We start from the raw sequence: 24,860 nt of genomic DNA, 5'->3' as shown, positions 1-24,860 counted from the left end.
GAGATGAGCATGCAATATTGCTAACGTATCGCTTATCCTACGTGTATTACGCCACTCTACCCAATGGAGAATGAGCGTTGAATATGGTTAACAATCAAGCAATATAGTAAAGACATGATGTCACACGTCAGAGACGTAAAACTTCCGCGCTAATGAGTGACTGAGACAATTTGTAAACAAACATCGTCACACGTCGGAGACGTAAAACTTCCGCGCTAGTGAGTGACTGAGACAATTTGTAAACAAACATGGCCACCAGGTTTGCTTTGTTAAATACGGAAGATTTTGAGAGACTTTTGAAAGAGAAAGACGTGTTGAACACCTGAAAGGAATGTGTATGTTTAATAATAATAATGGCTTTTTTCATGGTATATTGGATAAATTCCATTCGTCGACTCGTTCAGAATCATGCTAGCTGAATGGAATATATTTGATATACCATGAAAAAAAGCCAGCCAATATTATTAAATATCGATTGGGATAATGGCGGCACGGTGGTGTAGTGGTTAGCGCTGTCGCCTCACAGCAAGAAGGTCCGGGTTCGAGCCCCGTGGCCGGCGAGGGCCTTTCTGTGCGGAGTTTGCATGTTCTCCCCGTGTCCACGTGGGTTTCCTCCGGGTGCTCCGGTTTCCCCCACAGTCCAAAGACATGCAGGTTAGGTTAACTGGTGACTCTAAATTGAGCGTAGGTGTGAATGAGAGTGTGAATGGTCGTTTATGTGTCAGCCCTGCAATGACCTGGCGACTTGTCCAGGGTGTACCCCGCCTTTCGCCCGTAGTCAGCTGGGATAGGCTCCAGCTTGCCTGCGACCCTGTAGAACAGGATAAAGCGGCTACAGATGAGATGAGATTGGGATATTAGGAAACTTGCTGAAGGTTACAAAACACTGATACTGGAGACTCCTTCCATAAAGCTTTCTCACAAACCATATATTTATAGGTTTTTCTTTGTTAAACAGCACATTCTAAAATACATTCATTACTAGCTTAATTATGTGGTGCTTCTGATATACGGTATGTCCCTGTATTTGTTATTCCACAAAATCGAGTCGTACATGAGCAGATATAGCCAACTAAGTGCTACGCGCCTCGTCAGCTAAGTCATGTACGACGAGATTGAGTGGAATAACTCTTTTCTATCCACATTCACTGGGTTTTGAGAAACCGAGCATTTTTAGCAAATTCGATAAATGAAAGCTTTATACAAAATTTCCGCTTAGAATGCAAATGAACTGAAGTTACAGTAGCAATTTGTGAAAAATGCTATAATTCTTGGGGTTTTGTTTTCAAGCAGTTTTTAATTTCGTCCCGTTGGTTCAGCAACACGCTCCGCCATTTTGTTTTTCTCTACTCATGGTATATGAGCTGATATCCTAGTAGTAGATTAGCCAATTAATCAGAGCTTACGATTGCTCATATCCAGTGAATGTGGTTAGAGTAATACATGTTGCTATAGAAACAATAACATACTCCAACAAATTTATTAAAATTAACTTTTTCTATGGCATGTGGAAGGAGTGTCAGAGCCCCCCCCCGTGTAACAGAAACCAATCAGAATCAAGAATTGTCACACAGGGCTAAGTCTAGAATGATAATGACCCGATTGTAAAAACAAACATTTATCCAGAAGAAGCCATTTACAGAAATACTTTATTTTCCATGTAATGAAAAATAAGCATTTGACATTTTATAATTTTGTAAAAAGAAAGTCACAATAATAATTTGCAAACATTAAAGTACCTAACACAAGCTTAATGAATATAACTTGCAAGAATTAAAACACAGAGCTGTTATTCTTTCTGCATTATAGTTTTGAATAATGTTATTAATATCAATGTCACAGCAGATACATTCATTCACATTTCTACTAGATAAATATTTTACATTAATCTTTTTAAACAGAACGCTCCAGCCAAGCTTGGAAAGCTTGTTCACGTCCTGTTTTCTTTCTTTTCATCTATTTTTGCATTTTTTTTAAAAAAAGACCAATCATAAATCTTTTGTAGAACACTTAACTGTATATAGTACATCTTACTTTTTATTACTTGCTTTTAAATAAGAATAATATCTTTATGTATTACATTATCTAATTACCAAGAACACCAAAATACTGAAAAGTGATAGACGGCGTGTTGTTGCGATGCTACCGCCGTCTTCTGCGCTGATGGAGTCTCAGTCGAGGAGTCGCTCTGCAGCCTACAGCAGGTGGAGAAAGAAGTTAAAGGAGCAAGCACTCGGAGAAACATCAGGAGGGATCAGTTCAAGCAAAATGCTGGCTCTAGTACACAAAGGATCGGTTTTAACAGCTCCTGTGGTATCGTATAGAGCCGAGACACAGGAAGTTCATTTTTCTTAAGTGTAGGATTGCTTGATTAAATAAAAAGTTAAGCAAAAAAAAAAAAAAGTCACTCCAACATACTTACCGATTGGTGCCGAAAGGGTGAAACGGCCAAACGCTGGTGCTGCAAGATTAAAAGTGTTTTGGCCAACAAAACCTGGAAAAATGGGAGGGGTCTGAAGATCTTTTAAAAAAAAGTATGCATTAATAAAATGACCTGGACATATCGACTCATTGTAAATTACTGTAGATCAGGTAAATGGTTGTATCGTGCTGAGTAAATGGTGTGTGTATTTCCAGGACAAATTCATCGTACACTTGTACTTAAAGATTCTGGCTCAGCAAATCTGCTTTTAGCTCTCCGATTCGGTCTCTGATGACTCCTTTTTAAATTATGCATGTTGTTGACTCCATTTCCAAGACAAATTCACTGTACAGTTCTACTGGACAAAGATTCTGACTCGGACTTAACAACTCTGATTCCGTCTCTGATGACTCCCCCTGACTCCACCAGGCTCCCACGCCACTAGGCTCCTCCAGGCTCCCCCCCGACTCCACCAGGCTCCCATGCCACCAGACTCCTCCCGACTCCACCAGGCTCCCACGCCACCAGACTCCTCCAGGCTCCCCCCGACTCCACCAGGCTCCCATGCCACCAGACTCCTCCCGACTCCACCAGGCTCCCCCCCGACTCCACCAGGCTCCCACGCCACCAGACTCCTCCAGGCTCCCCCCGACTCCACCAGGCTCCCCCCGACTCCACCAGGCTCCCACGCCACTAGGCTCCCCCCCGACTCCACCAGGCTCCCACGCCACCAGACGCCACCAGACTCCTCCAGGCTCCCCCCGACTCCACCAGGCTCCCACTCCACCAGGCTCCTCCTGACTCCACCAGGCTCCCACGCCACCAGACTCCTCCAGGCTCCCCCCGACTCCACCAGGCTCCCACGCCACCAGACTCCTCCAGGCTCCCCCCGACTCCACCAGGCTCCCACGCCACTAGGCTCCCCCCCCGACGCCACCAGACTCCACCAGGCTCCCCCCCCCCAACTCCACCAGGCTCCCACGCCACCAGACTCCTCCAGGCGCTCCCCCCGACTCCACCAGGCTCCTCCCGACTCCACCAGGCTCCCACGCCACCAGACTCCTCCAGGCTCCCCCCCCGACTCCACCAGGCTCCCATGCCACTAGGCTCCTCCAGGCTCCACCCCCCAGACTCCCATGCCACCAGACTCTCCCTCCCACTCCTCCCGACTCCCCCCAGACTCAGACTAATTCTTGCCATGACTCGCTGCATACAGCATACCAACGGCTTTTTTCTCAGAGTATTTCTCTGTATTCCCAGACAGGAATCTACATTTAAAGCTACGAATGATTCAAAACAAAAGCAGAAATGAACACACACACACACACGAACATTTCTAAATAATAAATACCTTAATAATAAAAATAACTACTCTGCCTGTGATTCTCATCTTTACTGATTGAGAAACCCATACCCATTCATTCATTCAATCTCGATTATCTCCTGATACGAATCATTTTATCATGCATCATTGCAGCCATATTGTAAATATTATCTTAACATTTTTAATTAATTAATACTGATTAAAGTTTCATGTTTTTTTCATGCATCCAAACAGGATTTAGGAGAATCTGGAAAGATGGTAGAATTGAAACTGAAACGTGGTCAACAATCTAAAATGATTTGCAGCAGTAAATAGTTAAATGTCATCGCATCGCTGAGTGAGACACTGATCTCTGCGGCACTCTTACCCGTGTTCGACTCTGCATCAGCCTTGGGCTTGGTGTTCTGAATAATGGTAACATCGCTGACTGGAACCAAGAGGAAAAATATTACAACATGAGTGATTTTAGGAACTGTATGACAGCCCGCATGGAGCCATTGATATGCTGTCAGTGGATGAATTAACAGCTTTAAGATATTTGTAAAGTATCCTAAAAGTTTACAAAATGCTAAATGTCAGTGTATTTATTTATAACTTTAAGACATCATGGAAAGTTACTTAAAGATAATGAAATGCTGTTAAAAAGAATGTTCAAGATGTCACTCTATTAAAGTTACTAAATTTAACATTTAAATGGACTTAGTCATGACTACTTTAAAGAACACCAATAAAGGGTCTTAAAGTTATGAGGAAATTTCATGAATTTAAAAAGTTCAGTAAAGGTAACTTTAATACACGACTAAATTTAAAGCTATACGGCCTTTCGATTTCATAAAACTCGTGACATTTAGTTCCGTCTGAAATTTGGTCATTTTGACATATGTTTATTTTGTGAGATATTACAGAAATATCAGGCCGTTCTGTTCTGTGGCTGGGAAGTTATTTAATTTGAGGGGATTAAAGCAAATAACGTGCATGAAATCGCTCACTTTGTGCAGTCAAGCAGACAGAGGAAGTCCGTGTGTGTGCGCGCACGCACAGGTTTACCTTTGAGCGTGCACCGACAGTTCCATCATTCCGTCACTAAACGAACAGCTGATCACACCGAGGTGCTCGCTGACATTTATTAGTTTGATATTTCCTGCATTTCCTTTCCTTCGCCTATAACATAATGTCATTTCTTCTTGCTTTCTTTCCATTACTGTAGTCGGTCTTTCACGTTTCATTCGCACACTCGCATCCTCCATTTTCCTCTCCTGTTTCAAATTTGTATCCCACAATGCCTTGTGTGAACAGGGAAAGCCCACCATGTCATGCATGACATAGTATCTTGTATTGGGTCATGGTGAAGCAGGAAAAAAAAAAATAGAGAATTTAGGGCCACGTGGCCTTAAATTCATTAATTGTTCTATTTAAAAAACAAACAAACCTGGAAGTCTGCAATTCAAATTCTGTAGCTTTCGGTCACTAAACAAAAATCATTAGGTGTCGGTGAAAATTATTTTTATGACCTACACTTAAAAAATCTGAAAGGCAGTCTAGCTTTAAGGTTTAGATTAAATGCAGTTAAATTCACATTTTCACTGAGTGTGTTTTGCAATCTAACAGGCAGCATATTTGTACACTTGATATTTTTGATTGCTCTGGTTCAAAGCCACACTCCTGTTATCATCTAAATTACACTCCAGAGCATTAATATGTAATAAACACATAATACTTTAACTAATCTCCTTAGGGGCCGTTCACAATTATCAACATTTTCATGAGCGTACAAAACGTACGCTGGGGGGTTAAGCAGCCGTGTACGCTTTTAAAATAGTTATAAAAATGTCGATCTCTCTTTGTATCAACGGCTATACCTCCTTGTATTGACGGCTCTTGATCCGTGGCTATCTCAAGAGAAGATAGTCAATACAGCCCTATCTCACTCCAATGGCTCTAATTGCCGTGTTTATACACAGCATGAATGCACAATACAGACATTCCCTGGGCGTCCGACGGTGGCGCTGGCTGATACACACGTTCTGACGTTGCAGAACAATGGCGTCCCAGTGTGAGTGGTTCAATGAGCTGGAGATTTATGTGAAAAATAGGCCAGACACAATACATCGGTCCCCGAACAATGAATACTGCCACTTCATCAATGTGTTCCATTTCGTCAACCACAATTTAAAACGGTCTGAGGCAGTCAGCGCGGGACAAAACCTTTGGAAAAGGTTGAAAACTGATTGTCTGAATGCCGGCCGATGTGCACTGTATCAACAAGGTCGTGAAAGGATGGAAAAACTCAAAGTGTGGACAAAGAAAACTATTGTGGACCTATTTCAAAAGGTTAGTTTGACTTTGCTTCTGAGGGTAATTTTGGAAGGCTGGCCACGTCAGTGTGTAGCTAGGCCGTAGCTAGTAGAGATGCGCAGATGCCGGTTGCAGCCGCGGAGTCTGCAGATAATCCGCGGATTGGGCGGGTGAACTAGCGAAAAATAATTTAATTAAATTCGGGCGGGTGGCGGTTGAAGCACTGAAATAAATAAATATTGAATTTGTGGATGAAGTAGGGGAGTATTCCTCCACAAACTTCCATATCGATGAATCAGCAGAGGAAAATCATCGAGGCTCCAACTGGCGGATGACGGGCGGGCTCGGTTTTGAAAACTGGTGAAAAAACGTTTGTGCAAATGGATAGCGGGCGGATAGTGGTTTTGTGAGGCGGTTGCGGATGAAAAAATAACCCATCCACGCATCTCTAGTAGCTAGGCCTATGTGCACTGTATGTACCGGTACATGTGCAGTGCATTCTACGGGTATACATGACGCATGATTGCGTTCTACTACAGCATAATCTGTACAATGTCACGGACTATTCAAGCACTGTGTATTATGGGCAAACTGAAACAACAGCATCAGCCGAAATCTTGATGGCTACTTTTTTATATTTCAGTCCACCCCTAGGCCTATGCCTGGCCCCATGCCTGGCCCCAGTTCAACTCCAGAGACTGAGAGTAGGCCTTCTCCAGTACTCAGCACTGATCCAGCAGAGGATATGGTGGTACTACAAGACAGACCAGCACAAGGAAGCTCAGGCTCTTCTGCAATGGATGGGAAGATCAGGATTACAGCATTTCTTTGTCAAAAACTTGGCATAGATTTGAAGGAGCTGCTTACTGCTGACATTGTATCTCATCCTGAGTTCATGACAGCACTTGCCTCTATTGAAGAACATAAACAGAAAAGAGGGAGGCCAGGCAATAATATCAAGGACTAAAAATTGTTCCTGTGGTTTCTATATTTTGTTCCTGTGGTTTCTATTTTTTTGTGAATAAACAAGATCTTTTTTTAATACAGAAAAATCAACATTTTATTTCGTACACTTTGGGGGGGGGGGTTTAAAAAGTGTACGTTTTGTACACTCATGAAAATGTTGACAATTGTGAACGGCCCCTTACAGCTGCATGATTTCTGTTCTGATATGCATCAAGGCTACAGGATTTCTTTTCTACTTACTTTTTTCGGAAATATGCATAAATCCACCTTGGCACACGTCATCGAGCAGGGCTTGGAACTCAGACACTGCACTTATCACGCACCCAAAACTAGGGTCTGCTGTGATGCTGGGAACGTCCATACACACCGGCTGGATACACACAGACTCGTAATTCTAAACGAGATCAATCAATCAGAGGACGGTTCTGTAAATCAGTGATATTGAGGTACAGTAACAGAAAACAAATTTGTACAAAAGCAGTATATAGCAGGTATCCTGAAACACATAGCAAGGCAATGCAGAACATGCAAATAAGAGCTTCCTGTTTACTGATAACACTGTAATTTTGCCTATAATTATCTGTTAAGGGAATACATGATGATGAAACAAGAAGACAGAGTCATCTCTATCCCCCGCCCTATATACCAACTATATACCGTTTCAAGATATCATTTGTCACACTTCAGGTTCTGCTGCAGGAACCCAACCCGACCTCTTTACACTGACCTCAGCAGCCCATGGCATAAACCCACCGGACCTTTGGTCCAAATGAGCTAAAAATTAAAATCTCACATTTCTTAGTATCAAAAGGCACATATAGAGATCTTGCAGTCACGTGACCGGAAAGTACACAACCGCCATCGTGTCGGTAAAAAACACAGCTGAATACTGCTGCACTCGTGTACAGAATGGATCAATTTCAACCGACGGACTACACGGCTCATTTTTCTAATGAACAGATAACTAGACATATGTCTAAAATAAACGAGCTACAGATTTGTGACCCTTATGGCTTACCGGACGGAGTTTTCACGACCGGATTTTGAACTGCCAGCGGAATACCCAGACGTGTATGATTACCTCATCAACTTTCCCTCGCTGTTCAGTGGTGAAGCACTGCGTGCTTATAAATCTCTGGACAGTTTTCTTTACAGAAATTCAGGATTTGTCAGCGACTCAGATGTGGCATCTTGTAAGCAAGAAAATGATCCTCACTGGATGGGTAAGTCACTTAAGTATTGAGTATAGCACTGACCAGCCGATTATAGAATAAGGTAATTCCAAATCGTCCGTGTTGTTTACATGGATCTGGCGTTGGAGAGGTAGAGGCTTGGCAGTGGAGGTTTGAGTGGCTGTTTTCTGAGCTTAGTCAACAGGCCGGCTCTGCCTATAGCCTCGCTTTTGCTTCCGCTCCCGGCGCCGCCTCCTTCGCTTTGCTTCCGATAACAATCCACGGAGACCCCGCTGGTCTCGCAATCTGGTCTCGTCCGGAATGTTTTTTTTTTTTTCCTCGTCCGGAATGTTGTGCATGCGATGGAAATCGCTACAAACCGTCATTTTCTGCTGGAAACCAATGTCCAGTTAAGTCCATACGGTTGTAGTGGATATTGAAGTCCGGTACAGACGAACAACACGCAAAAATACACACAAAAAACAAAAACCGTGCACAGGTAGGGGGAGCTTGTAGCCACAGCCATTGTAGTAGAATTGTATATAGTTGGGCTTTCCAGAAGAAAAGGTAGAAGTAAAAGCAGAAGTAGAAGGCGGAAATATGGCGTTTGACCGACACGATGGCGTCTGTCACAATCTGGATCGGCTGTGACGTCACATGCAAGATCTCTATACATTACTTAATCAACACATATACCAACTTTCAAGACCATACCACTCATAGTTTTCAAGTTCTGCTCCAGAAACAAAGCCGACGCCTAAGACTAACCCGAGAGACTCAGACCCCGCCCACACGTAGCCGGGTATCTGCTAAATCGAAGATATTTTTCTACGTTTTGGCCTGTCATCCACATGAAAACACATCAAAAATGAATATTTAAAAAAACTCCGGGCAAAGTGAAGATTTTTGAAAACTCCGTGTATGCCTTTTCGTGTAGACAGAGATAACCGGAGTTTTGCGTTTTAGAACGTCACAATCTGCGCCAAAAAAATGACAACAAATCTGCCCTGACGTCAAACGTGCGACCTTTGTTTACTGCAGAAGCCAGATTAAGCATGGACAAAGAGTAATGGATCGGAGTAGTGCCTTGAAAGCGTTAATTATTGTGCAGGTGCTATTTACATGTTTAATTTTAGAAGCCCAACTACTGATAAGATTCCCAATCAACGTTTTCTTGCGTCTTTTGAAGTTTATACTCCAAAATTGTGTTTAGAAGCAATTCTGTCTCCGAGTCTGTCCAGACGAACGAGCTTGGCGCCATGTTTTATGTTTAGGCGGAAGTGACGCCAACAGAGGGCTATTCTGATGTGATTAGGGGGGAGGATTTGTGGAAATAATGCCATCTACAGGTTTGGAATGCTTATGAATGTGACTGAAAACGCAGATGTTCGGTTATGTGTGGAAGGGATTTTTTTCAAAGACGAGGTGGTGTGGATAAAACATTTTTATAAACGGGGGGGGGGGATGTTTGGTTTTAAAAATACCCGGCTACGTGTGTACATGGCCTAAGTCTGAAATTGTTTCCATGGAAACAAATTAATTTCTCAAATTCCTTAGTATGAAAACGCACATCTACATCACCTTGTTAACATTTATACCAAGTTTCACATCCATATCATGAATAGTTTTGGATATATGCTCCGGAAACGAACACTGCTCTTCGAAACTAAATTAAAATCTATTTATGTAAAATTTTGACTTTTTTTTTTTCTCAAAAATCCAAAACCAGTTCACATGTTGCCTGATATGTATACAAAAGTTTCATGAAGATATATTCAGTAGTTTTAAAGATATGGCCCAGAAATGAAAACGTGACCGGATGGCCAGAACGCTTTTCTATATCCCCTGCTAAACTTTGTTTGGGCGGGAGATAATTAATCTAATCGAATAGAAATATAAAAGATAGTTATGCCAGGCTGTATTGAAATTCATTTCTAATACTCTTTCCACATTCACTGGATATGAGCAATCGTGCACTCTGATTGGCTCCTCTACTACTAGGATATCAGCTCATATACCTTGAGTAGAGAAAAACAAAATGGCGGAGCGTATTGCTGAATTAACCGAGGACGAAATAAAAATTCTACTCAATAACCCCCCCCCAAAAAAAGCAAGCAACAAAATATGGAATGAAAGGATTTGATGGTAAGAACGTTTTTTCAAGAATTATTATTATTGTCGCATTTTTCACAAATTGCTCCTGTTATTTCGCCGGTTTGTTTATATTCTAAGCGGAAATTATTTTGTCGGACGTTTTGTATGAAGTTATTTATTGAATTTGCAAAATAAAAAAAAAAAATGCTCCGTTTCTTAAAATCCAATGAATGTGGATAGAGTAAAACAGTTATTCCACTCAATCTCATCGTACATGGCTTATAGCCGACTCGTTAAATATTACAACTTTGTAATGCAACTAGAAATATTGTCGTTTATTTAATTCTACTTCCTATCTAGTTTAAAATAATAATACCACCCAAGTATCACCAAGTCTTATTTGGGCTTTGTTGTTGTGTATGTTAAACTAAATGCCCCAGGAAAGATGAAAACCTGCCACCATTTACTAGTTTGTGTTCAAAATTCGCATTTCGTTTCAGCTCTCTATACGAGCGCTGATGAATCAGGACTCCGGCGTTCTACCTGGAGGAAGGAGATCTGGTTCTCGGTTTGAGCGAGCTGGCTTAACTCAGCGTCTCGTTTCTTCAGCTCAGCGATCTCCTGCTCCAGCTGGACGAGAAGCTCCTCAGCTTGGCTCGTGGCCGCTCTTTCCTGAGCATGGATCAGCTCCTTCACCTCCGTCCGCCGGCGCTCTATCGAGCAAACCAGCTCCGTGAAGATCCGCTCGCTCTCCTCTAACGCCGCCTGGGCGGAGAGCTGGAGGTGATGGAAAGAAACGAAAAATAAAGTCAAAATTAAAAACATCGGAGGTTTATTGGATCTGTTGATCTGGGTTTGATAGAAGGCAAAACAACAGAGGAGAGAAAAAAAGGGAATAAAAAACCCTCAAAAATTATATCAGGTTTATCACAGGCTATAGAGGGCTGTAAAAATTCCTAACTGCTCCTTTAGTGACTTAAAGATAAAGCCGGATAATGATTAAAGAGATCAGACTTCATGGTCGGACTCACGGTGAGGGACTGAGTGGCTCGTCTTAGCTCCTGTAACTCCTTCTCTCTCTCCTCAATTCTCTGCTGCGATTTCCTGTGCGTTTCCGCCAGAGCATCCTGTAAATGCACATCACAGTCATCTGTAAATAACCTTAGATTCGTACTTCGTGGTCCGATTACCTCGTGTCCTAATGGTATTGTCCTGATTAATTTTTTTTTCTTTGGAGTGTGCGGTTATAGGAAAATAATCAACATCAGGGTGGTGCGATGAAGCTGAATTACTACTGCCACCATGACCTTGATTATTTTCCTATAACCGCACATCTTGGAGTGTTTTATTCTCAATACACCACAGCAATTTCTCACAAATGTCAGTGTTTAATTTATTAACGAGTGATTCATTTCTGTTGCACTTTTTAACCCTTTCAACCAGGGCTTTGAACCGGTTCAAGGAACGAAAACCGGGAACTTGTTCTATTTCACATGGAACAGAAACGAAACCAGAAACTTTATTATTTTTTATGTTCCGGAACAGAAACACTTATTAAAAATAACGGTAACCGGTTAATACCGGTTTTTATTTCGTTCCTCAAAGTTTCCGTAGCCTACAAATAAAAAAGTCATTCTTCTCCTGCGCAAGTTTCTATGACCCGCTGGGGTTCACTTCCTGTGTGACGTTCGCTGACTGAATGGAGAGAGCGGGAGGGTGGACTACTACCACGTCTCCACATCTTAAATAAGAGGTAAATATTGCAGTCTGTTGTTATTCAAAAACGTCAATTTCAAACATGATATCAATATATTTGTCCACGTTAATGAGAGGCTCGCGAACATTAAATGACGTTAACCTCTGTTAGCCTATCAATGCATAGGGCCTGACTAGCCTTTGGTAACACACTAAACGAATTATCTTTCATTTTTGGCACTTTTTCTGTTTGTGTAGTTGGGAAGACATACTGAGAATCCAAATCGCCAACATTTGAAATAATTGTTTTGAATTATTTCTTGTTTTATTTAATGAAGGTTGTAATAGAATTAGCCTACATTTGGCTTAAGCTGGATGAGACAGACATAATTTTATAGCCATTTGTTAAACAGCTGACAGGGAACGTAATTAACCGTTCCGGGAACGAAATTTTTTTGTTCTAACCGGTTCGGGAACGTCTATTTAATGGTGGAACCCAAAACCGGAAACGTTAAAATTCCGTTTCTGTTCGGAACGAACCAATAGGAAAAAAATTCTGGTTCAAAGCCCTGGTTTCAACACGTCCACGTGAAACAGTTGTTCCCTCAACACTTTGTTTTCTTTCTCATGAAGTAAAAAAAAAAAAAAAAAAAAAAAAAAAAAGGGCTGTGCTCATATAGAAAACTCATCATCACTTTCTGACCAATCAGATTCGAGAATTCAACAGCGCTATGGGATGATTTTATGATATAATCTGCACAAAAATTATTTTCCTTAAAATAAATACATTTATGGGTCTGTCTCAGAAACTGGGTACTGTGGGGGTACCCCACTAAATATACTCGCAGTCAATAAACTATACGGTTTTGAATGGTGATGTTGGTTTTAATTTGAAATAAAATGATGAAAGAAATAATACAGATAAAACTAAATCTTTGATGTGAATATTCAGAATTTGGCACAAATTCTGCAAATTTGTGGAAAAATGGCGGCTTGATCTGGGACATGATAAATGGTCGACTACATCGCGTTCCCTTAAAAAGGTTGTAGTCCACTGAAAAGTCTACAGTTATCACTAATTGTATTTTAAGTTGTAACTTTATACACCTAAGGATTGGTGCGCTCACAGAATAATCATAACCGTAATAAAACATCATGCAAAATATTTGATCGCCGTTGTAACTCCATTTTCCGCAGACCCAAAACCAATACGATCGTGTGTTTTGATCTAAACGGAAAGCCTCAGGGTCAAGGTCACGACCTCACCAAAAGTAGTAACTTAAAAATCACTACGCCGTATAAACATTTAGTTATAAATCTGCAATTTTGTCTTTTTTTTTTTAAACGAAAGCTGAAAGTTAGGTATAGAATATGTTTCTTACAGAATATGTTACGATGGTAGCTGGTCTTGTATGAATTTCTGAGCTACAAAAGGAGTTGTGGTCTATTTTTTACCGTAGCGTGTTATTTGTGTGCGGGGAAGGACACGCATTAACAATTTGCATGTGTAGAATGGAATTTTCCACTCCAACAGTTAGAAGTTGATCGTGCTTCCATTTGCGGTCTTTCTGTTACGCGGGCGATCTGTTCGGACGTTATCACTGAAAAGGTGAGTTTTGATGGTTTTATTTTGTTTTAGTCTTGCAGTATAAGGCAGTAGAATGTTTCTTTTTCATCTTACTTTCATATTTCGTAGTGTTTGCGTATTTTTGGCCAATATTTTGCAACCATGGTCAATTTAGATCGAACTTTTGATCAAATCTATGGCCAGTCATTTTGCCCCGCCCCCGCCTCGCGCTTCGTCCGGTGCGGTAGTGATGTCCCGTTGCTCGCGCGCCGCAGCAGAGACCCGCGCGACCTTCAGCCGGTACAGTCGCTGTTCTTTTACCAGCGTCGTTATTCTCATCTTTCCGGTGCGTTCTTGATTTTTCCATCGTGTCCTATTTCGCCGTATCAAATACCCAAAATGTATCATATTATTCATATTTAAGTGAATAATCAATTCAGTCATCATAATTTGGCATTTTTAACCCAAGCAATCAAAAAGAGGAAATTTATTCAATATTTTCACTCATCTGTGAAGGAGGGGCTTTAATTCTTCATGATGTAGTTATTTTATATGGAAATCAATTTTACAAAAGCATTTGAATTGTAATTCAAAAGAAAATTTCCACAGTGGAGGCCAGATAAAGCAAGATGCGATCTTTATTCTTATTAAACATGACAAAAAGAAACATTGTTCGGTAAATGCAAAAAAAAAAAAAACCCAGTAAAATTAGAAAATTATTTTTTGACCATAATGTCCCAAATGAGAGAGCAGTTTCTGAGACGGACCCTTATACTAGAACTGTTCCACAGCAGTACTGTCTGAGCAGCTCAGTAAACACAATTCGATTCTGTACTGTACGTGTAGGAGACAGCTTTAAAATGTGTTGGTTTTAATAGGTCACAAGACAATCCATTTAACACTTTCTCCTGGAGGAACCTCCGAAAGTGTCAATAATCGTATTAGGACCCCTTGCCATTCATACGGCCAGACACATAATCGTGTATTAGAGCCGACCGATATGAGCCAATTGCCGCAATCAAGTGTTTACAACGGTCGATAGACGACAATTAAGAAACAGAAACGGAAGATGGATCCTTTAACCATGTTATTAGTGCTGATGTGGGGAAACCATGGCCTAATGGTTAGAGAAGCAGCTCTGGTACCAAAAGGTCACTGGTTTGATTCCCTGGACCAGAAGGAATGGTTGAAGTGCCCTTGAGCAAGGCACCAAACCCCCAACTGCTCCCCAGGCACGTCGTTCTGGATATGAGCGTCTGCTAAATACCTCTAATGTAATGTAATGGACATCGCGTAGTTTGTCCACTAGAGGGCACACTGCAACTCCTTTGTGTTTGGAACATCGCAAACCACAACAATCAGTTGACCCAAGCAGAGTTGAGCAGAGTAGCAAGTGTGTCTAACAGATGAAGGTGTTCAATATTATTATTATTATTATTATTATTAATAATAATAATAATAATAATTTGGAGTTGGACAGACGGATCGGGGCAGCGTCAGCAGTGACGCGGACACTAAACCGGTCTGTTGTGGTAAAGAGAGAGCTGAGCCAAAAGGCAAAGCTCTCAATTTACTGGTCCATCTATGTTCCCACTCTCACCTATGGTCACGAGCTCTGGGTAGTGACCGAAAGAATGAGATTGCGGATACAAGCGGTAGAAACATGGCGGCGTGCTCAGACGCAGCAGCTCGGAGCTCCTACTACTTTTACACTTTGTTGGTGGTGCTGTGTATCATTTCACACAGTCTTTGCATGTTTCAGTACAGCAGAAACGAACTTTTACAACTGAGCGGAGAATATCAGCTGTCCGTGGAGTATCTGATCCCCCCGGAGATTGTTAAACCACTCCCGGGGACACCCGCAGCAGCAGGCCGGAGGAGGAGGCGCTGTGAGCGGAGGCAGAAGAGAGGCAAGGGGGGGGCGCCTGGGCTAGGCTAAAGGCTAGCCCCTTCAAACCACCGCTCCCGACCATCTTTCTCTCTAATGCTCGTTCAATCCGTCATAAACTGGACGAGATACAACTGCAGGTGGCTACACGAAGGACTTTAAACCACTGTTCGTGTTTGATCTTTTCCGAGACCTGGCTGGACAGCTCCATCCCAGATGCGGCTAGCAGGCTAGCAGGCCGCACCGCCTACCGAGCCAACAGGACCGCGGACTCTGGTAAGAAGACCAGCAGGGGACTGTGCATTTATATCAACAACTCCTGGTGCACAAACGTCACTGTGGTGGATAAGCTGTGTAGTCCAGAGGCAGAACTGTTGCTGTTAAAGTGCCGTCCATTCTATCTCCCGCGGGAATTCGCTGTTGTTTACATCTGTGCTGTTTACATTCCACCGGACGCTAATGCTAAGCTAGCGTTAGCACAAGTGAGCAGCAGCAGCATCAACAACAGCCTAGTAGCACATCCAGACAGTGTTTTTATTGCAGCTGGGGACTTCAATCACGCGGATTTAAAATCAGTGCTTCACAAATTCCACCGATATGTGAAGTGTGCTACTAGAGGAGATAGAACTTTGGACCAGGTGTATACTAATGTAGCAGATGCATACAGGGCCCAGGCCTACCCCCACCTGGGTCTGTCAGACCACCTCTCTCTTCTGCTACACCCACGGTATACACCTAAGATCAAGAGTGATGGGATCACAACCAAAACTGTGAGAACATGGCCGGTGGACGCAGTTCCTATGCTCCAGGATTGTTTCCACCACACAGATTGGGATGTATTCAAAGAAAAGGACACTGACAATCGTGTTTCACTGGACAATTACACCTCCACTGTTTTAGATTACATCTGCTTCTGTGTGGACAATGTCACCTGCTGGAGGCAATTCCGTGTGTTCCCCAATACACCACTATGGATGACACATGGAGTAAAACAGCTTATCCGAGCTAGAGATTCTGCGTTTTACTCTGGGGACCAACCTGAAGAGAGGCATCAATACTGCCAAACACCATTACAGGAGGTGTATTGAGGCCAGGTTTGACACCACCACAAACCCAAGGCAGGTCTGGGAGGGCATCAGGGCCATCACGGACTATAAGAGGAAAACACCACCACCCTCAGCTGACAGTCCCGCCTTGGCTGAGGATTTAAACCTCTTTTACACCCGTTTTGACAGGGACAACACCGATCCTGTCCTGCCCCCCCTCCCCTCGACCGACCCTGCTCCAGTCCTGAGCACGCATGAGGTGAGATGTGTGTTCCGCAGCATTAACACCAGGAAGGCGGCCGGACCAGATGGAGTGCTGGGCCGGGTGCTTAAAGACTGTGCTGCGGAGCTGGTGGATGTCTTCACCTCTATCTTCAACACCTCGCTGTCCTGTTCTCTGGTTCCAGTCTGTTTCAAAGCAGCCATCATTGTACCCATCCCAAAACAATCCAATGTCACATGTCTTAACGACTACAGACCTGTGGCACTCACCTCCATTCCCGCCAAATGCCTGGAGAGACTGGTCATTAAACATATCAAAGCCGCCTTACCACCAATACTGCATCCACACCAATTTGCCTACAGAGAGAACCGGTCAACTGAGGATGCCATTGCCACGGTGCTGCACACACTGCTGGAGCACCTGGAGCATAAGAACACCTATGCACGGCTCCTCTTTGTGGACTATAGTTCGGCTTTTAATACCATCCGGCCGTTCAAACTCCGGCCCAAACTCCACCAGCTGGGACTCAACACCACCCTGTGCAATTGGATTGTGGACTTTAACAAATCGCACACAGAGTGTCAGAGTGGGCAAGAACACCTCCTCCACCCTTGTCATTAACACCAGGGCCCCTCAAGGGTGTGTGCTGAGCCCTTTGCTCTACACTCGGTTTACACATGACTGCTCTGCCTCCTCCTCGTCCAATCTCATCGTCAAGTTCGCTGACGACACCACGGTTCTCTGACTTATTACAAACGACGATGAGACAAACTACAGGAGAGCGGTACAACACCTGGAGTCGTGGTGCCACAACAATAACTTGGCCTTAAACACCAAGAAGACCAAGGAGATAGTCGTGGACTTTCGCAGGAAAGGACATATTGACCACCTACCTCTCTCCATAGGCAACGATGTGGTAGAGAGGGTGAGGAGTTTCAAGTTCCTGGGGGCAACAGTGACTGAGGACCTGTCCTGGGGCACTCACATTTCCACAGCCGTGGGAAAAGCACAACAGCGGCTCTATTACCTGAGGAAGCTGAGGAGCGCTAATATCCCCAGACCTCTGATGGTGAACTTTTATAACTGTGCCATCAGTAGTGTGCTGACACAGGGATTTCTAGTGTGGTTCTCCAGCTGCGCTAAGGCCGACCAGCAGGCACTTCAGCGGGTGGTGAAAGCTGCCGGGAGAATCATTGGAACGACTCTCCCAGAGATCAGCACCATCTACTCCACTCGCTGTCTGAGAAGAGTGCGCAACATCCTGCGGGATCAGCACCACCCTGCTCATCATCTCTTCCACCTGCTGCCCTCAGGGAGAAGATACAGGTCCATACAGGCCAGAACATCCAGACTGGCCAACAGCCTGTATCCACAAGCTGTGAGGCTACTGAACTCTGCCACATCCACAACCACATCCACCAATTAATATCATTGAACTGGTTTGCATTGTTGCAGTTGTCACTACTCTCTTTCCCCTGACCCCCCCAGACAATAACGTTATAACATTATAATGACACTGATCTGGTTTTTGCACTGTTTATACAATGTCATAATACTCAGGTATCTATCTGAATGTCCCTGCTCTGCACTTTATCAACATTGAACATATGCTGCTATTTGCTATGCTGCTTTTTGTTGTACTGATGTAATACTGGATCAAATGCTTACACTGGGTTACTTGGGGGGGGGGGGGGGGGGGGGTATGTATTTATTTATGGGTTTGCACTTTATCAACTCTGCTGTATGGATGCTCCAAACGGAATTTCGTTGTTCTTTTTTGTGACAATGACAATAAATATTCTGAATCTGATCTGAATCTAGAAATGAGTTTTCTCCGCAGAGTGGCTGGGGTCTCCCTTAGAGACGCTTGGTCATTCGGGAGAGACTCAGGTGGTGTTTACATTAGACCGTATGAGCGGATCATCAGATTAACGTTTTTAAAACGGTTCACGTGCACACAGCAACACCAATACACGATTCGTGTGCACACAGCAACGCCAATACACGGATACGCTAATCACATGACTAATTAGACGGCACATCACATGATCCCAGTACATATCGGGCATGCGCAAGTCACTCACCACTTGCAAGTGGAAGGATGGCAAGCGAACACCTTCTCCAGCAGATAAACGCACCTGGCTGTGATGTTCATGTTCTCACTGAGTTTAAGCACCTGAAGGAGGTAAATAAGTTGAAATGTGTAAATAAACCTCAGTGCGGCTCAGCGCTTCCTCCTGCGCTCCAAATCACTCCGCCCTGAACAGCGAGTGCCCTCTGGAGGGTGCGCACTCCGGCCCTGCGTAGCTCACAGAGCGCGCGAGTGAAGCGCACGAGCAGTGATTCGGGACTGAGCCACTGTGTGCGAGATCCCAACGCCAGCGAATCAGGAAGGTGGATGTCACAGTGACGTTGTCCAATGACGACGTCAGCTAGAGCTCAGCACAGCGTTTCCTCGTTCCTCAATGTTTACACAGCACCGGCTCAGATACGAACTGGGTTGAATACGTGGGCCCTGGCGGATTCAAGTTGTTCCGCCTGTGGAGTCGTTTCCTGGCGTTTTAATGTGCACGGACAGTGCATCCGCGACGAAAACGAGACGGATACGGTCTAATGTAAACACCACCTCAGATACGTACCCCTTTTCCACCAAATCAGTTCCAGGGCTGGTTTGGGGCCAGTGCCGGTGCTGGTTCACAACTCGTTCAACTTGCGAACCAGCTGAGAACCGGTTTACTTTTCCATAGCTCGGGGTGCTAAGGGGAGCCACGTCATTACGTCGCTGCGTTTGCATAAACCTTGGCGCAAACATCGAAGCAACAACACGGAAAAGAAGAAGCAGCAACAACAATAATAATGGATGACTGCTGCTTTACTGCATCCATGATATCTTGTCGCTTATTTAAAAATGGCGCCCTCTTGTGGTCTTGCTATTGCTGTTGGTCTTAACAACTCCACCCCCCCTGCTGATGTAAGCAGTTCTTTCCTCTAGCCCAGCAAAGAGCTGGTGCTACCCTGGAACCGGTTTTTCTGGCCCAGAGCCAGTTCTTTGTCAGTGGAAACAGAAAACCCGGTTCCAAACTAAGCACTGGCCCTGAACCAGCCCTGGAACTGATTTGGTGGAAAAGGGCTAAGAGTAGAACCGCTGCTCCTACACATCGAAAGGAGTCAGTTGAGGTGGTTTGGGCACCTTGTTAGGATGCCCCCTGGACGCCTCCCAAGGGAGGTTTTCTGGGCATGCCCCACTGGGAGGAGACCCCAGGGCAGACCCAGGACACGCTGGAGAGATTCTCTCTCTCAGCTGGCCTGGGAACGCCTTGGTATTCCCCCGGAAGAGCTGGTGGAGGTGGCTGGGGAGAGGGAAGTCTGGGCTGCTCTGCTTAGGCTGCTACCCCCGCGACCTTGATCAGCGGTAGAAGATGGATGGATGGATAATTTGTTTCAGTTGTACATAAATTAATGACATGTATCCAATTTTTTGTTTGTTTTAACTGAAATTATTTTTGTACCGGGCGGCACGGTGGTGTAGTGGTTAGCGCTGTCGCCTCACAGCAAGAAGGTCCTGGGTTCGAGCCCCGGGGCCGGCGAGGGCCTTTCTGTGTGGAGTTTGCATGTTCTCCCCGTGTCCGCGTGGGTTTCCTCCGGGTGCTCCGGTTTCCCCCACAGTCCAAAGACATGCAGGTTAGGTTAACTGGTGACTCTAAATTGACCATAGGTGTGAATGTGAGTGTGAATGGTTGTCTGTGTCTATGTGTCGGCCCTGTGATGACCTGGCGACTTGTCCAGGGTGTACCCCGCCTTTCGCCCATAGTCAGCTGGGATAGGCTCCAGCTTGCCTGCGACCCTGTAGAAGGATAAAGCGGCTAGAGATAATGAGATGAGATGAGATTTTTGTACCAATTCCTATATAAATAAAGAAAAGTACAATATCCTAAAGTATTTCATGGTTATATTAACATTCCATATATATGCTTTATTTGAGTGATGAAGACAGATAAAAATTTTTTCTAATTAAGAAGGCTACAACTTAAATACAATGGGCCTAATTAATGTAATTCTGTTGTGTACATAATTCAACATTTTTTTTTTCCATGTACATTTAGGCCTGTTTGACTATTTTTGTACTATTAACAATATTTTCATAGGAAATATTTTTCGTCTGTGCATGCTCATAGGGACAGAACATAATAAAAATAATTTTTTTTTATTATTCACCCATCTTAACTTTACTGTAACGGTGTTTGTCGATTCCGCCATCTTTGAGAAACGACTCTTTGCAGTAGTGGACTGTGAGGTGGCAGGTGTTCCAGACGAATATCTTGATCTGATAAAACAGGCTGCGTACTGACTTTTGATCCAGATGTGGAACGCCCATGGCTGGATGTTTATCAGAAAAACATGCAATGTACTGTAGTTTATGAGACCACTGTTTGTTAAGATTACTTCCTTTATCTCTGCTTTGCGTCAGAAGCACAGTAGATTAGAACAGTCTTATTGGGAAATAGGAGAAGAGATGGACACAGAAAAAAGTTAAGAAAATTTCTCACTGGAGTTCGTAGCCAGAAATGGTGAATATAATGAGTGGAAAGAAAACAAACTAAGATTACGACTAGGGAGTTGGGATGAATAAACAATGGTGGTCGTCCTCAAACAGGAAGACGTGGCAAACTGTAGCAATGTGCAGCGCATAATAAAGATGGACCAATTTTCTACATCTATAGAGGATATGATGCGGTTGTGCAAAGATATGAAGTTCATCTTCAAGTGCTGAATGTATATTTTTCAATACGAGAAGATAAACTTCATATCTTTGTGCCACCGCGCAATGTTCTTTATATTATATGGACAGTCACAAAAAATAATTGCAGTTAATCAAAATAATTTTAATTTTGAACAGGTTTGCCATTTTATCAATGTGTATCTAGTCAGCGCAAAAACAGTCGGAGTGACATCATCGGAGTGAAATATCAGGAAATGCATCACTCGGATCCGCAATGTATTTCACAAGAAAAATGTGAATTTTTCAACACTTGCCGACTGCTGAGTGGCATGGTGGTGTAGTGGTTAGCACAGTCGCCTCACAGCAAGAAGGTCCGGGTTTGAGCCCAGCGGCCGGTGAGAGCCTTTCTGTGTGGAGTTTGCATGTTCTCCCCAGGTCTGCGTGGGTTTCCTCCGGGTGCTCCGGTTTCCCCCACAGTCCAAAGACATGCAGTTATGTTAATATGTGACGGCCTTGGGCTGAGGTGCCCTTGGGCGAGGCACCTAACTCCTAAAGGCCTCTGCATGCTCTTGCGACAAGGCTTTCGCAGATAGCTTTTCGCAGACAGTTGTAATTTATCGTTGAGCGGGGAGTAATAGGCGTGCCCGATGTTATTCAGTGCCACAACGCAAGGGGGCGTGAAATCGCTAGGAGTAGTTGGTGGGTGTGGTTAGTGGAGTGTTTATCCTCCGGTTACTTATAATGACTAGAACTGGAGTTGTATAGATGTACGTACTTCCTCGATCAACCGCTCTTTGTGCTGCTCCATCTTCGCTCGTGTTTTTAAAAATGGCGGTCGTGAAAACAAACCAAACCGGGAAAGTAGGGAAGCGGAAGTGCGTGTACAGCGGATGTAGAGTGGACCAATCAGAGCCCTCTTGTCTGCGACGCTGTCTGCGAGGCTTCTGCGGTGGTCACAATTTTTGGGAGGTGCGCACAGAGCGTCTGCGAAGGTGGGGGGGGGGGGGGGGGGGGGCTACGCAGACACTATCTGCGACGCCGTCTGCGAGGACTGGGTTGTCAGCATAAATTGGCCTTAACTGCTCCCGGGGGCTGTTAGCATGGCTGCCCACTGCTCTGGGTGTGTGTGTGTGCACGCGTGTTCACTGCTTCAGATGGGTTAAATGCAGAAAGGAAATTTCACAAGTGTGAGATGAATAAAGTTGTGCTTTCTTTCTTTTTCTTTCATATGCCACCCCGTTGACATCTCATCTCATCTCATTACCTCTAGCCGCTTTATCCTTCTACAGGGTCGCAGGCAAGCTGGAGCCTATCCCAGCTGACTACGGGCGAAAGGCGGGGTACACCCTGGACAAGTCGCCAGGTCATCACAGGGCTGACACATAGACACAGACAACCATTCACACTCACATTCACACCTACGGTCAATTTAGAGTCACCAGTTAACCTAACCTGCATGTCTTTGGACTGTGGGGGAAACCGGAGCACCCGGAGGAAACCCACGCGGACACGGTGAGAACATGCAAACTCCGCACAGAAGGGCCCTCGCCGGCCCCGGGGCTCGAACCCAGGACCTTCTTGCTGTGAGGCAACAGCGCTAACCACTACACCACCGTGCCGCCGGACTGATATTATTACAGAGCATATTTCAAACACTCATAACTTGCTATAGCAGTGACAAAATAGCGATCAAAAGTGCATTCCGATATTTAACCTCCTAGGGCTTAGCAGTCACATGTGTGGACAGCACTTTTTAGAAATTCGGAACAAGAATCCACATATGTGGACATACTTTTTCTCTAAAAGTACATCTTATCAAAAGATGATGCTTAGTTTTTATTCTAATCAGGTTCTAATAAGCCCAAATAGCAAAGAGAAATAAAAAAAATGCATGTAAAAAAACAGCTTGGGCCTTAGGTTAATAAAACTTGAGAATTTTGATTAAAAAAAAATTGCCTTCAGTTCTTAAACACAGCCCTATTTATTTTACAGCGAGGAATCATTTTGTTGAATCGATTCTTTGCATTTGACTCGAGCTTGATTCTGATTCTTCGAATTTGAATATGAATCGATTCCAAAATATCCGAGCAGAAACGTCTCAAACTGATGACGTGGCGAGGTGTGATTGGTCCAGAGTTGACAGAACGGAAAACCAGTGAACAGATTTAGCAAACAAGCTAAATTTAAAACGAGTCAACGGGGAAAACAGAGCGAGTCTTTCAGTGCGTTTGTTTCCAGAACTGTGACTAATTGTGAAAGTGAAAATCATTTAGCCTGTCGAGGTTTCGTTTTCAGCTTGTTTACTTCGCGCTTGTAAACGTAAACACACAACAATAAAAACAAACAATGAGCACGAGCTCGTTTCCTGCGTCACCTTTTTCTCGGTCATCTCCATGGAAACCATGACCGAGTCATGGCCCTTGTGCTCGTCGGTCAGGCAGAGGTAGCAGATGCAGCGCTGCTCTGTCCGGCAGAAGAGCTCGAGCAGCCGGTCGTGGCGCGGGCACAGGCTCTCCTGCAGGCTGGAGCTCGGCGCTGCGAGTCTGTGCTTCTGGAACGCGGCGGATTCGTAGTGCGGCTTCACGTGATCCTCGCAGTACGACGCCAGACAAACCAGGCACGAGCGCACGGCTCGGTTCCGGTTGCTTCCCACGCACACGTCGCACGGCACGCCGCCCGGCTCGGCCGCACTGGCCTCGGCTTTCTGTGGCGCACAACTCACCGCCGTCTTTTTCAGTTTCTCCACCACGTCGGCCAGCATGGTGTTCCTGCCCAGCACAGGCCTGGGAGTGAAGCTCTGCCTGCACTGGGGGCAGCCGTACACCCCCAGGTAGTCGTCCTGGTCCCAGTAGCCTTTAATGCAGCCTTTACAGTAGCTGTGACCGCACGGAACCGTGACTGGGTCTTTCAGCACGTCCAGACAGATCGAACAGTTAAACTGGTCATGTTCCAGAAACACACCCGCCTGCGCCATTTCACCAACAACCCAAAGCGTGCGTGCGTGCGTGGGGTGGGGGCGGTGGTGATACAAACACAGCTGTGTTTGTGTCAGCAGAGTCACGTGACTGTCGACGTACCCTGTACAGGGGGAAGGGGAGGAGCCTGTTACCATGGAGAAAGAACGTGTGAGAGAGAACAGAAGGATGAGAACAGGAAGAAAGACATCAAAGAACAAATAAAAGGAAGACAGGAAGGAAGGGTAGACGAAGGGATGAAAAGAAAGAAGGGAAACAAAAAGAATGAGAGAATATAAAGGAATAAGAGAGAAAGAAAACAAGGATGAGAACAGGAAGAAACATCAAAGAACAGATAAAAGGAAGGAGAGGAAGTGTAGATGATGGGATGAAAAAGAAGGGAAACAAAAAGGAATAGGAGGAAGAAAATTGAAGAAGGGAGAGAATGGAAAGAAAAACATTAAGGGGGGGAGAGAGAGCGAGAAGGTTGAAAA

At 44.3% G+C, this 24,860-nt stretch overlaps 1 protein-coding gene across 5 annotated transcripts; it reads right to left on the bottom strand.

Moving 5' to 3' along the window:
* Positions 1-1,656: 1,656 nt before the first annotated feature.
* LOC132871839 (E3 ubiquitin/ISG15 ligase TRIM25-like) lies at positions 1,657-24,456 on the bottom strand. 5 transcript variants are annotated; one of them, XM_060906376.1, is made up of 7 exons: positions 23,787-24,455; positions 11,305-11,400; positions 10,817-11,050; positions 7,248-7,401; positions 4,114-4,173; positions 2,423-2,521; positions 1,661-2,195 (listed from the first exon to the last, which is right to left on the bottom strand). In XM_060906376.1, the coding sequence occupies exons 1-7, from the start codon at positions 24,384-24,386 to the stop codon at positions 2,143-2,145; spliced, it is 1,296 nt and encodes a 431-aa protein (XP_060762359.1). In that variant the 5' UTR covers positions 24,387-24,455; the 3' UTR covers positions 1,661-2,142. The 5 variants fall into 5 exon arrangements, with proteins under 5 accessions (XP_060762360.1, XP_060762358.1, XP_060762361.1 ...); XM_060906379.1 differs by having other exon boundaries at positions 2,423-2,494; XM_060906377.1 differs by having other exon boundaries at positions 1,657-2,521; positions 7,248-7,377; positions 23,787-24,456.
* Between the last annotated feature and the right edge of the window lie 404 nt (positions 24,457-24,860).

This window comes from Neoarius graeffei, chromosome 23, assembly GCF_027579695.1.
Source record: "Neoarius graeffei isolate fNeoGra1 chromosome 23, fNeoGra1.pri, whole genome shotgun sequence".
Lineage (NCBI taxonomy): Eukaryota > Metazoa > Chordata > Actinopteri > Siluriformes > Ariidae > Neoarius > Neoarius graeffei.
The sequence above is the reverse complement of the archived record's forward strand: the minus strand, read 5'-3'. Positions and strand labels throughout refer to the sequence as shown.

Excerpts from the sequence above, each read along its gene's own strand:
- LOC132871839 (XM_060906375.1), bottom strand. The coding sequence starts at position 24,386 with ATGGCGCAGGCGGGTGTGTTTCTGGAACATGACCAGTTTAACTGTTCG. Across the intron at positions 7,402-10,816 it reads ACCAGATCTCCTTCCTCCAG|AATTACGAGTCTGTGTGTAT; the intron begins GTAGAACGCCGG and ends GATCTCGTTTAG. Across the intron at positions 2,522-4,113 it reads TGATGCAGAGTCGAACACGG|ATCTTCAGACCCCTCCCATT; the intron begins GTAAGAGTGCCG and ends TTTTTTTAAAAG.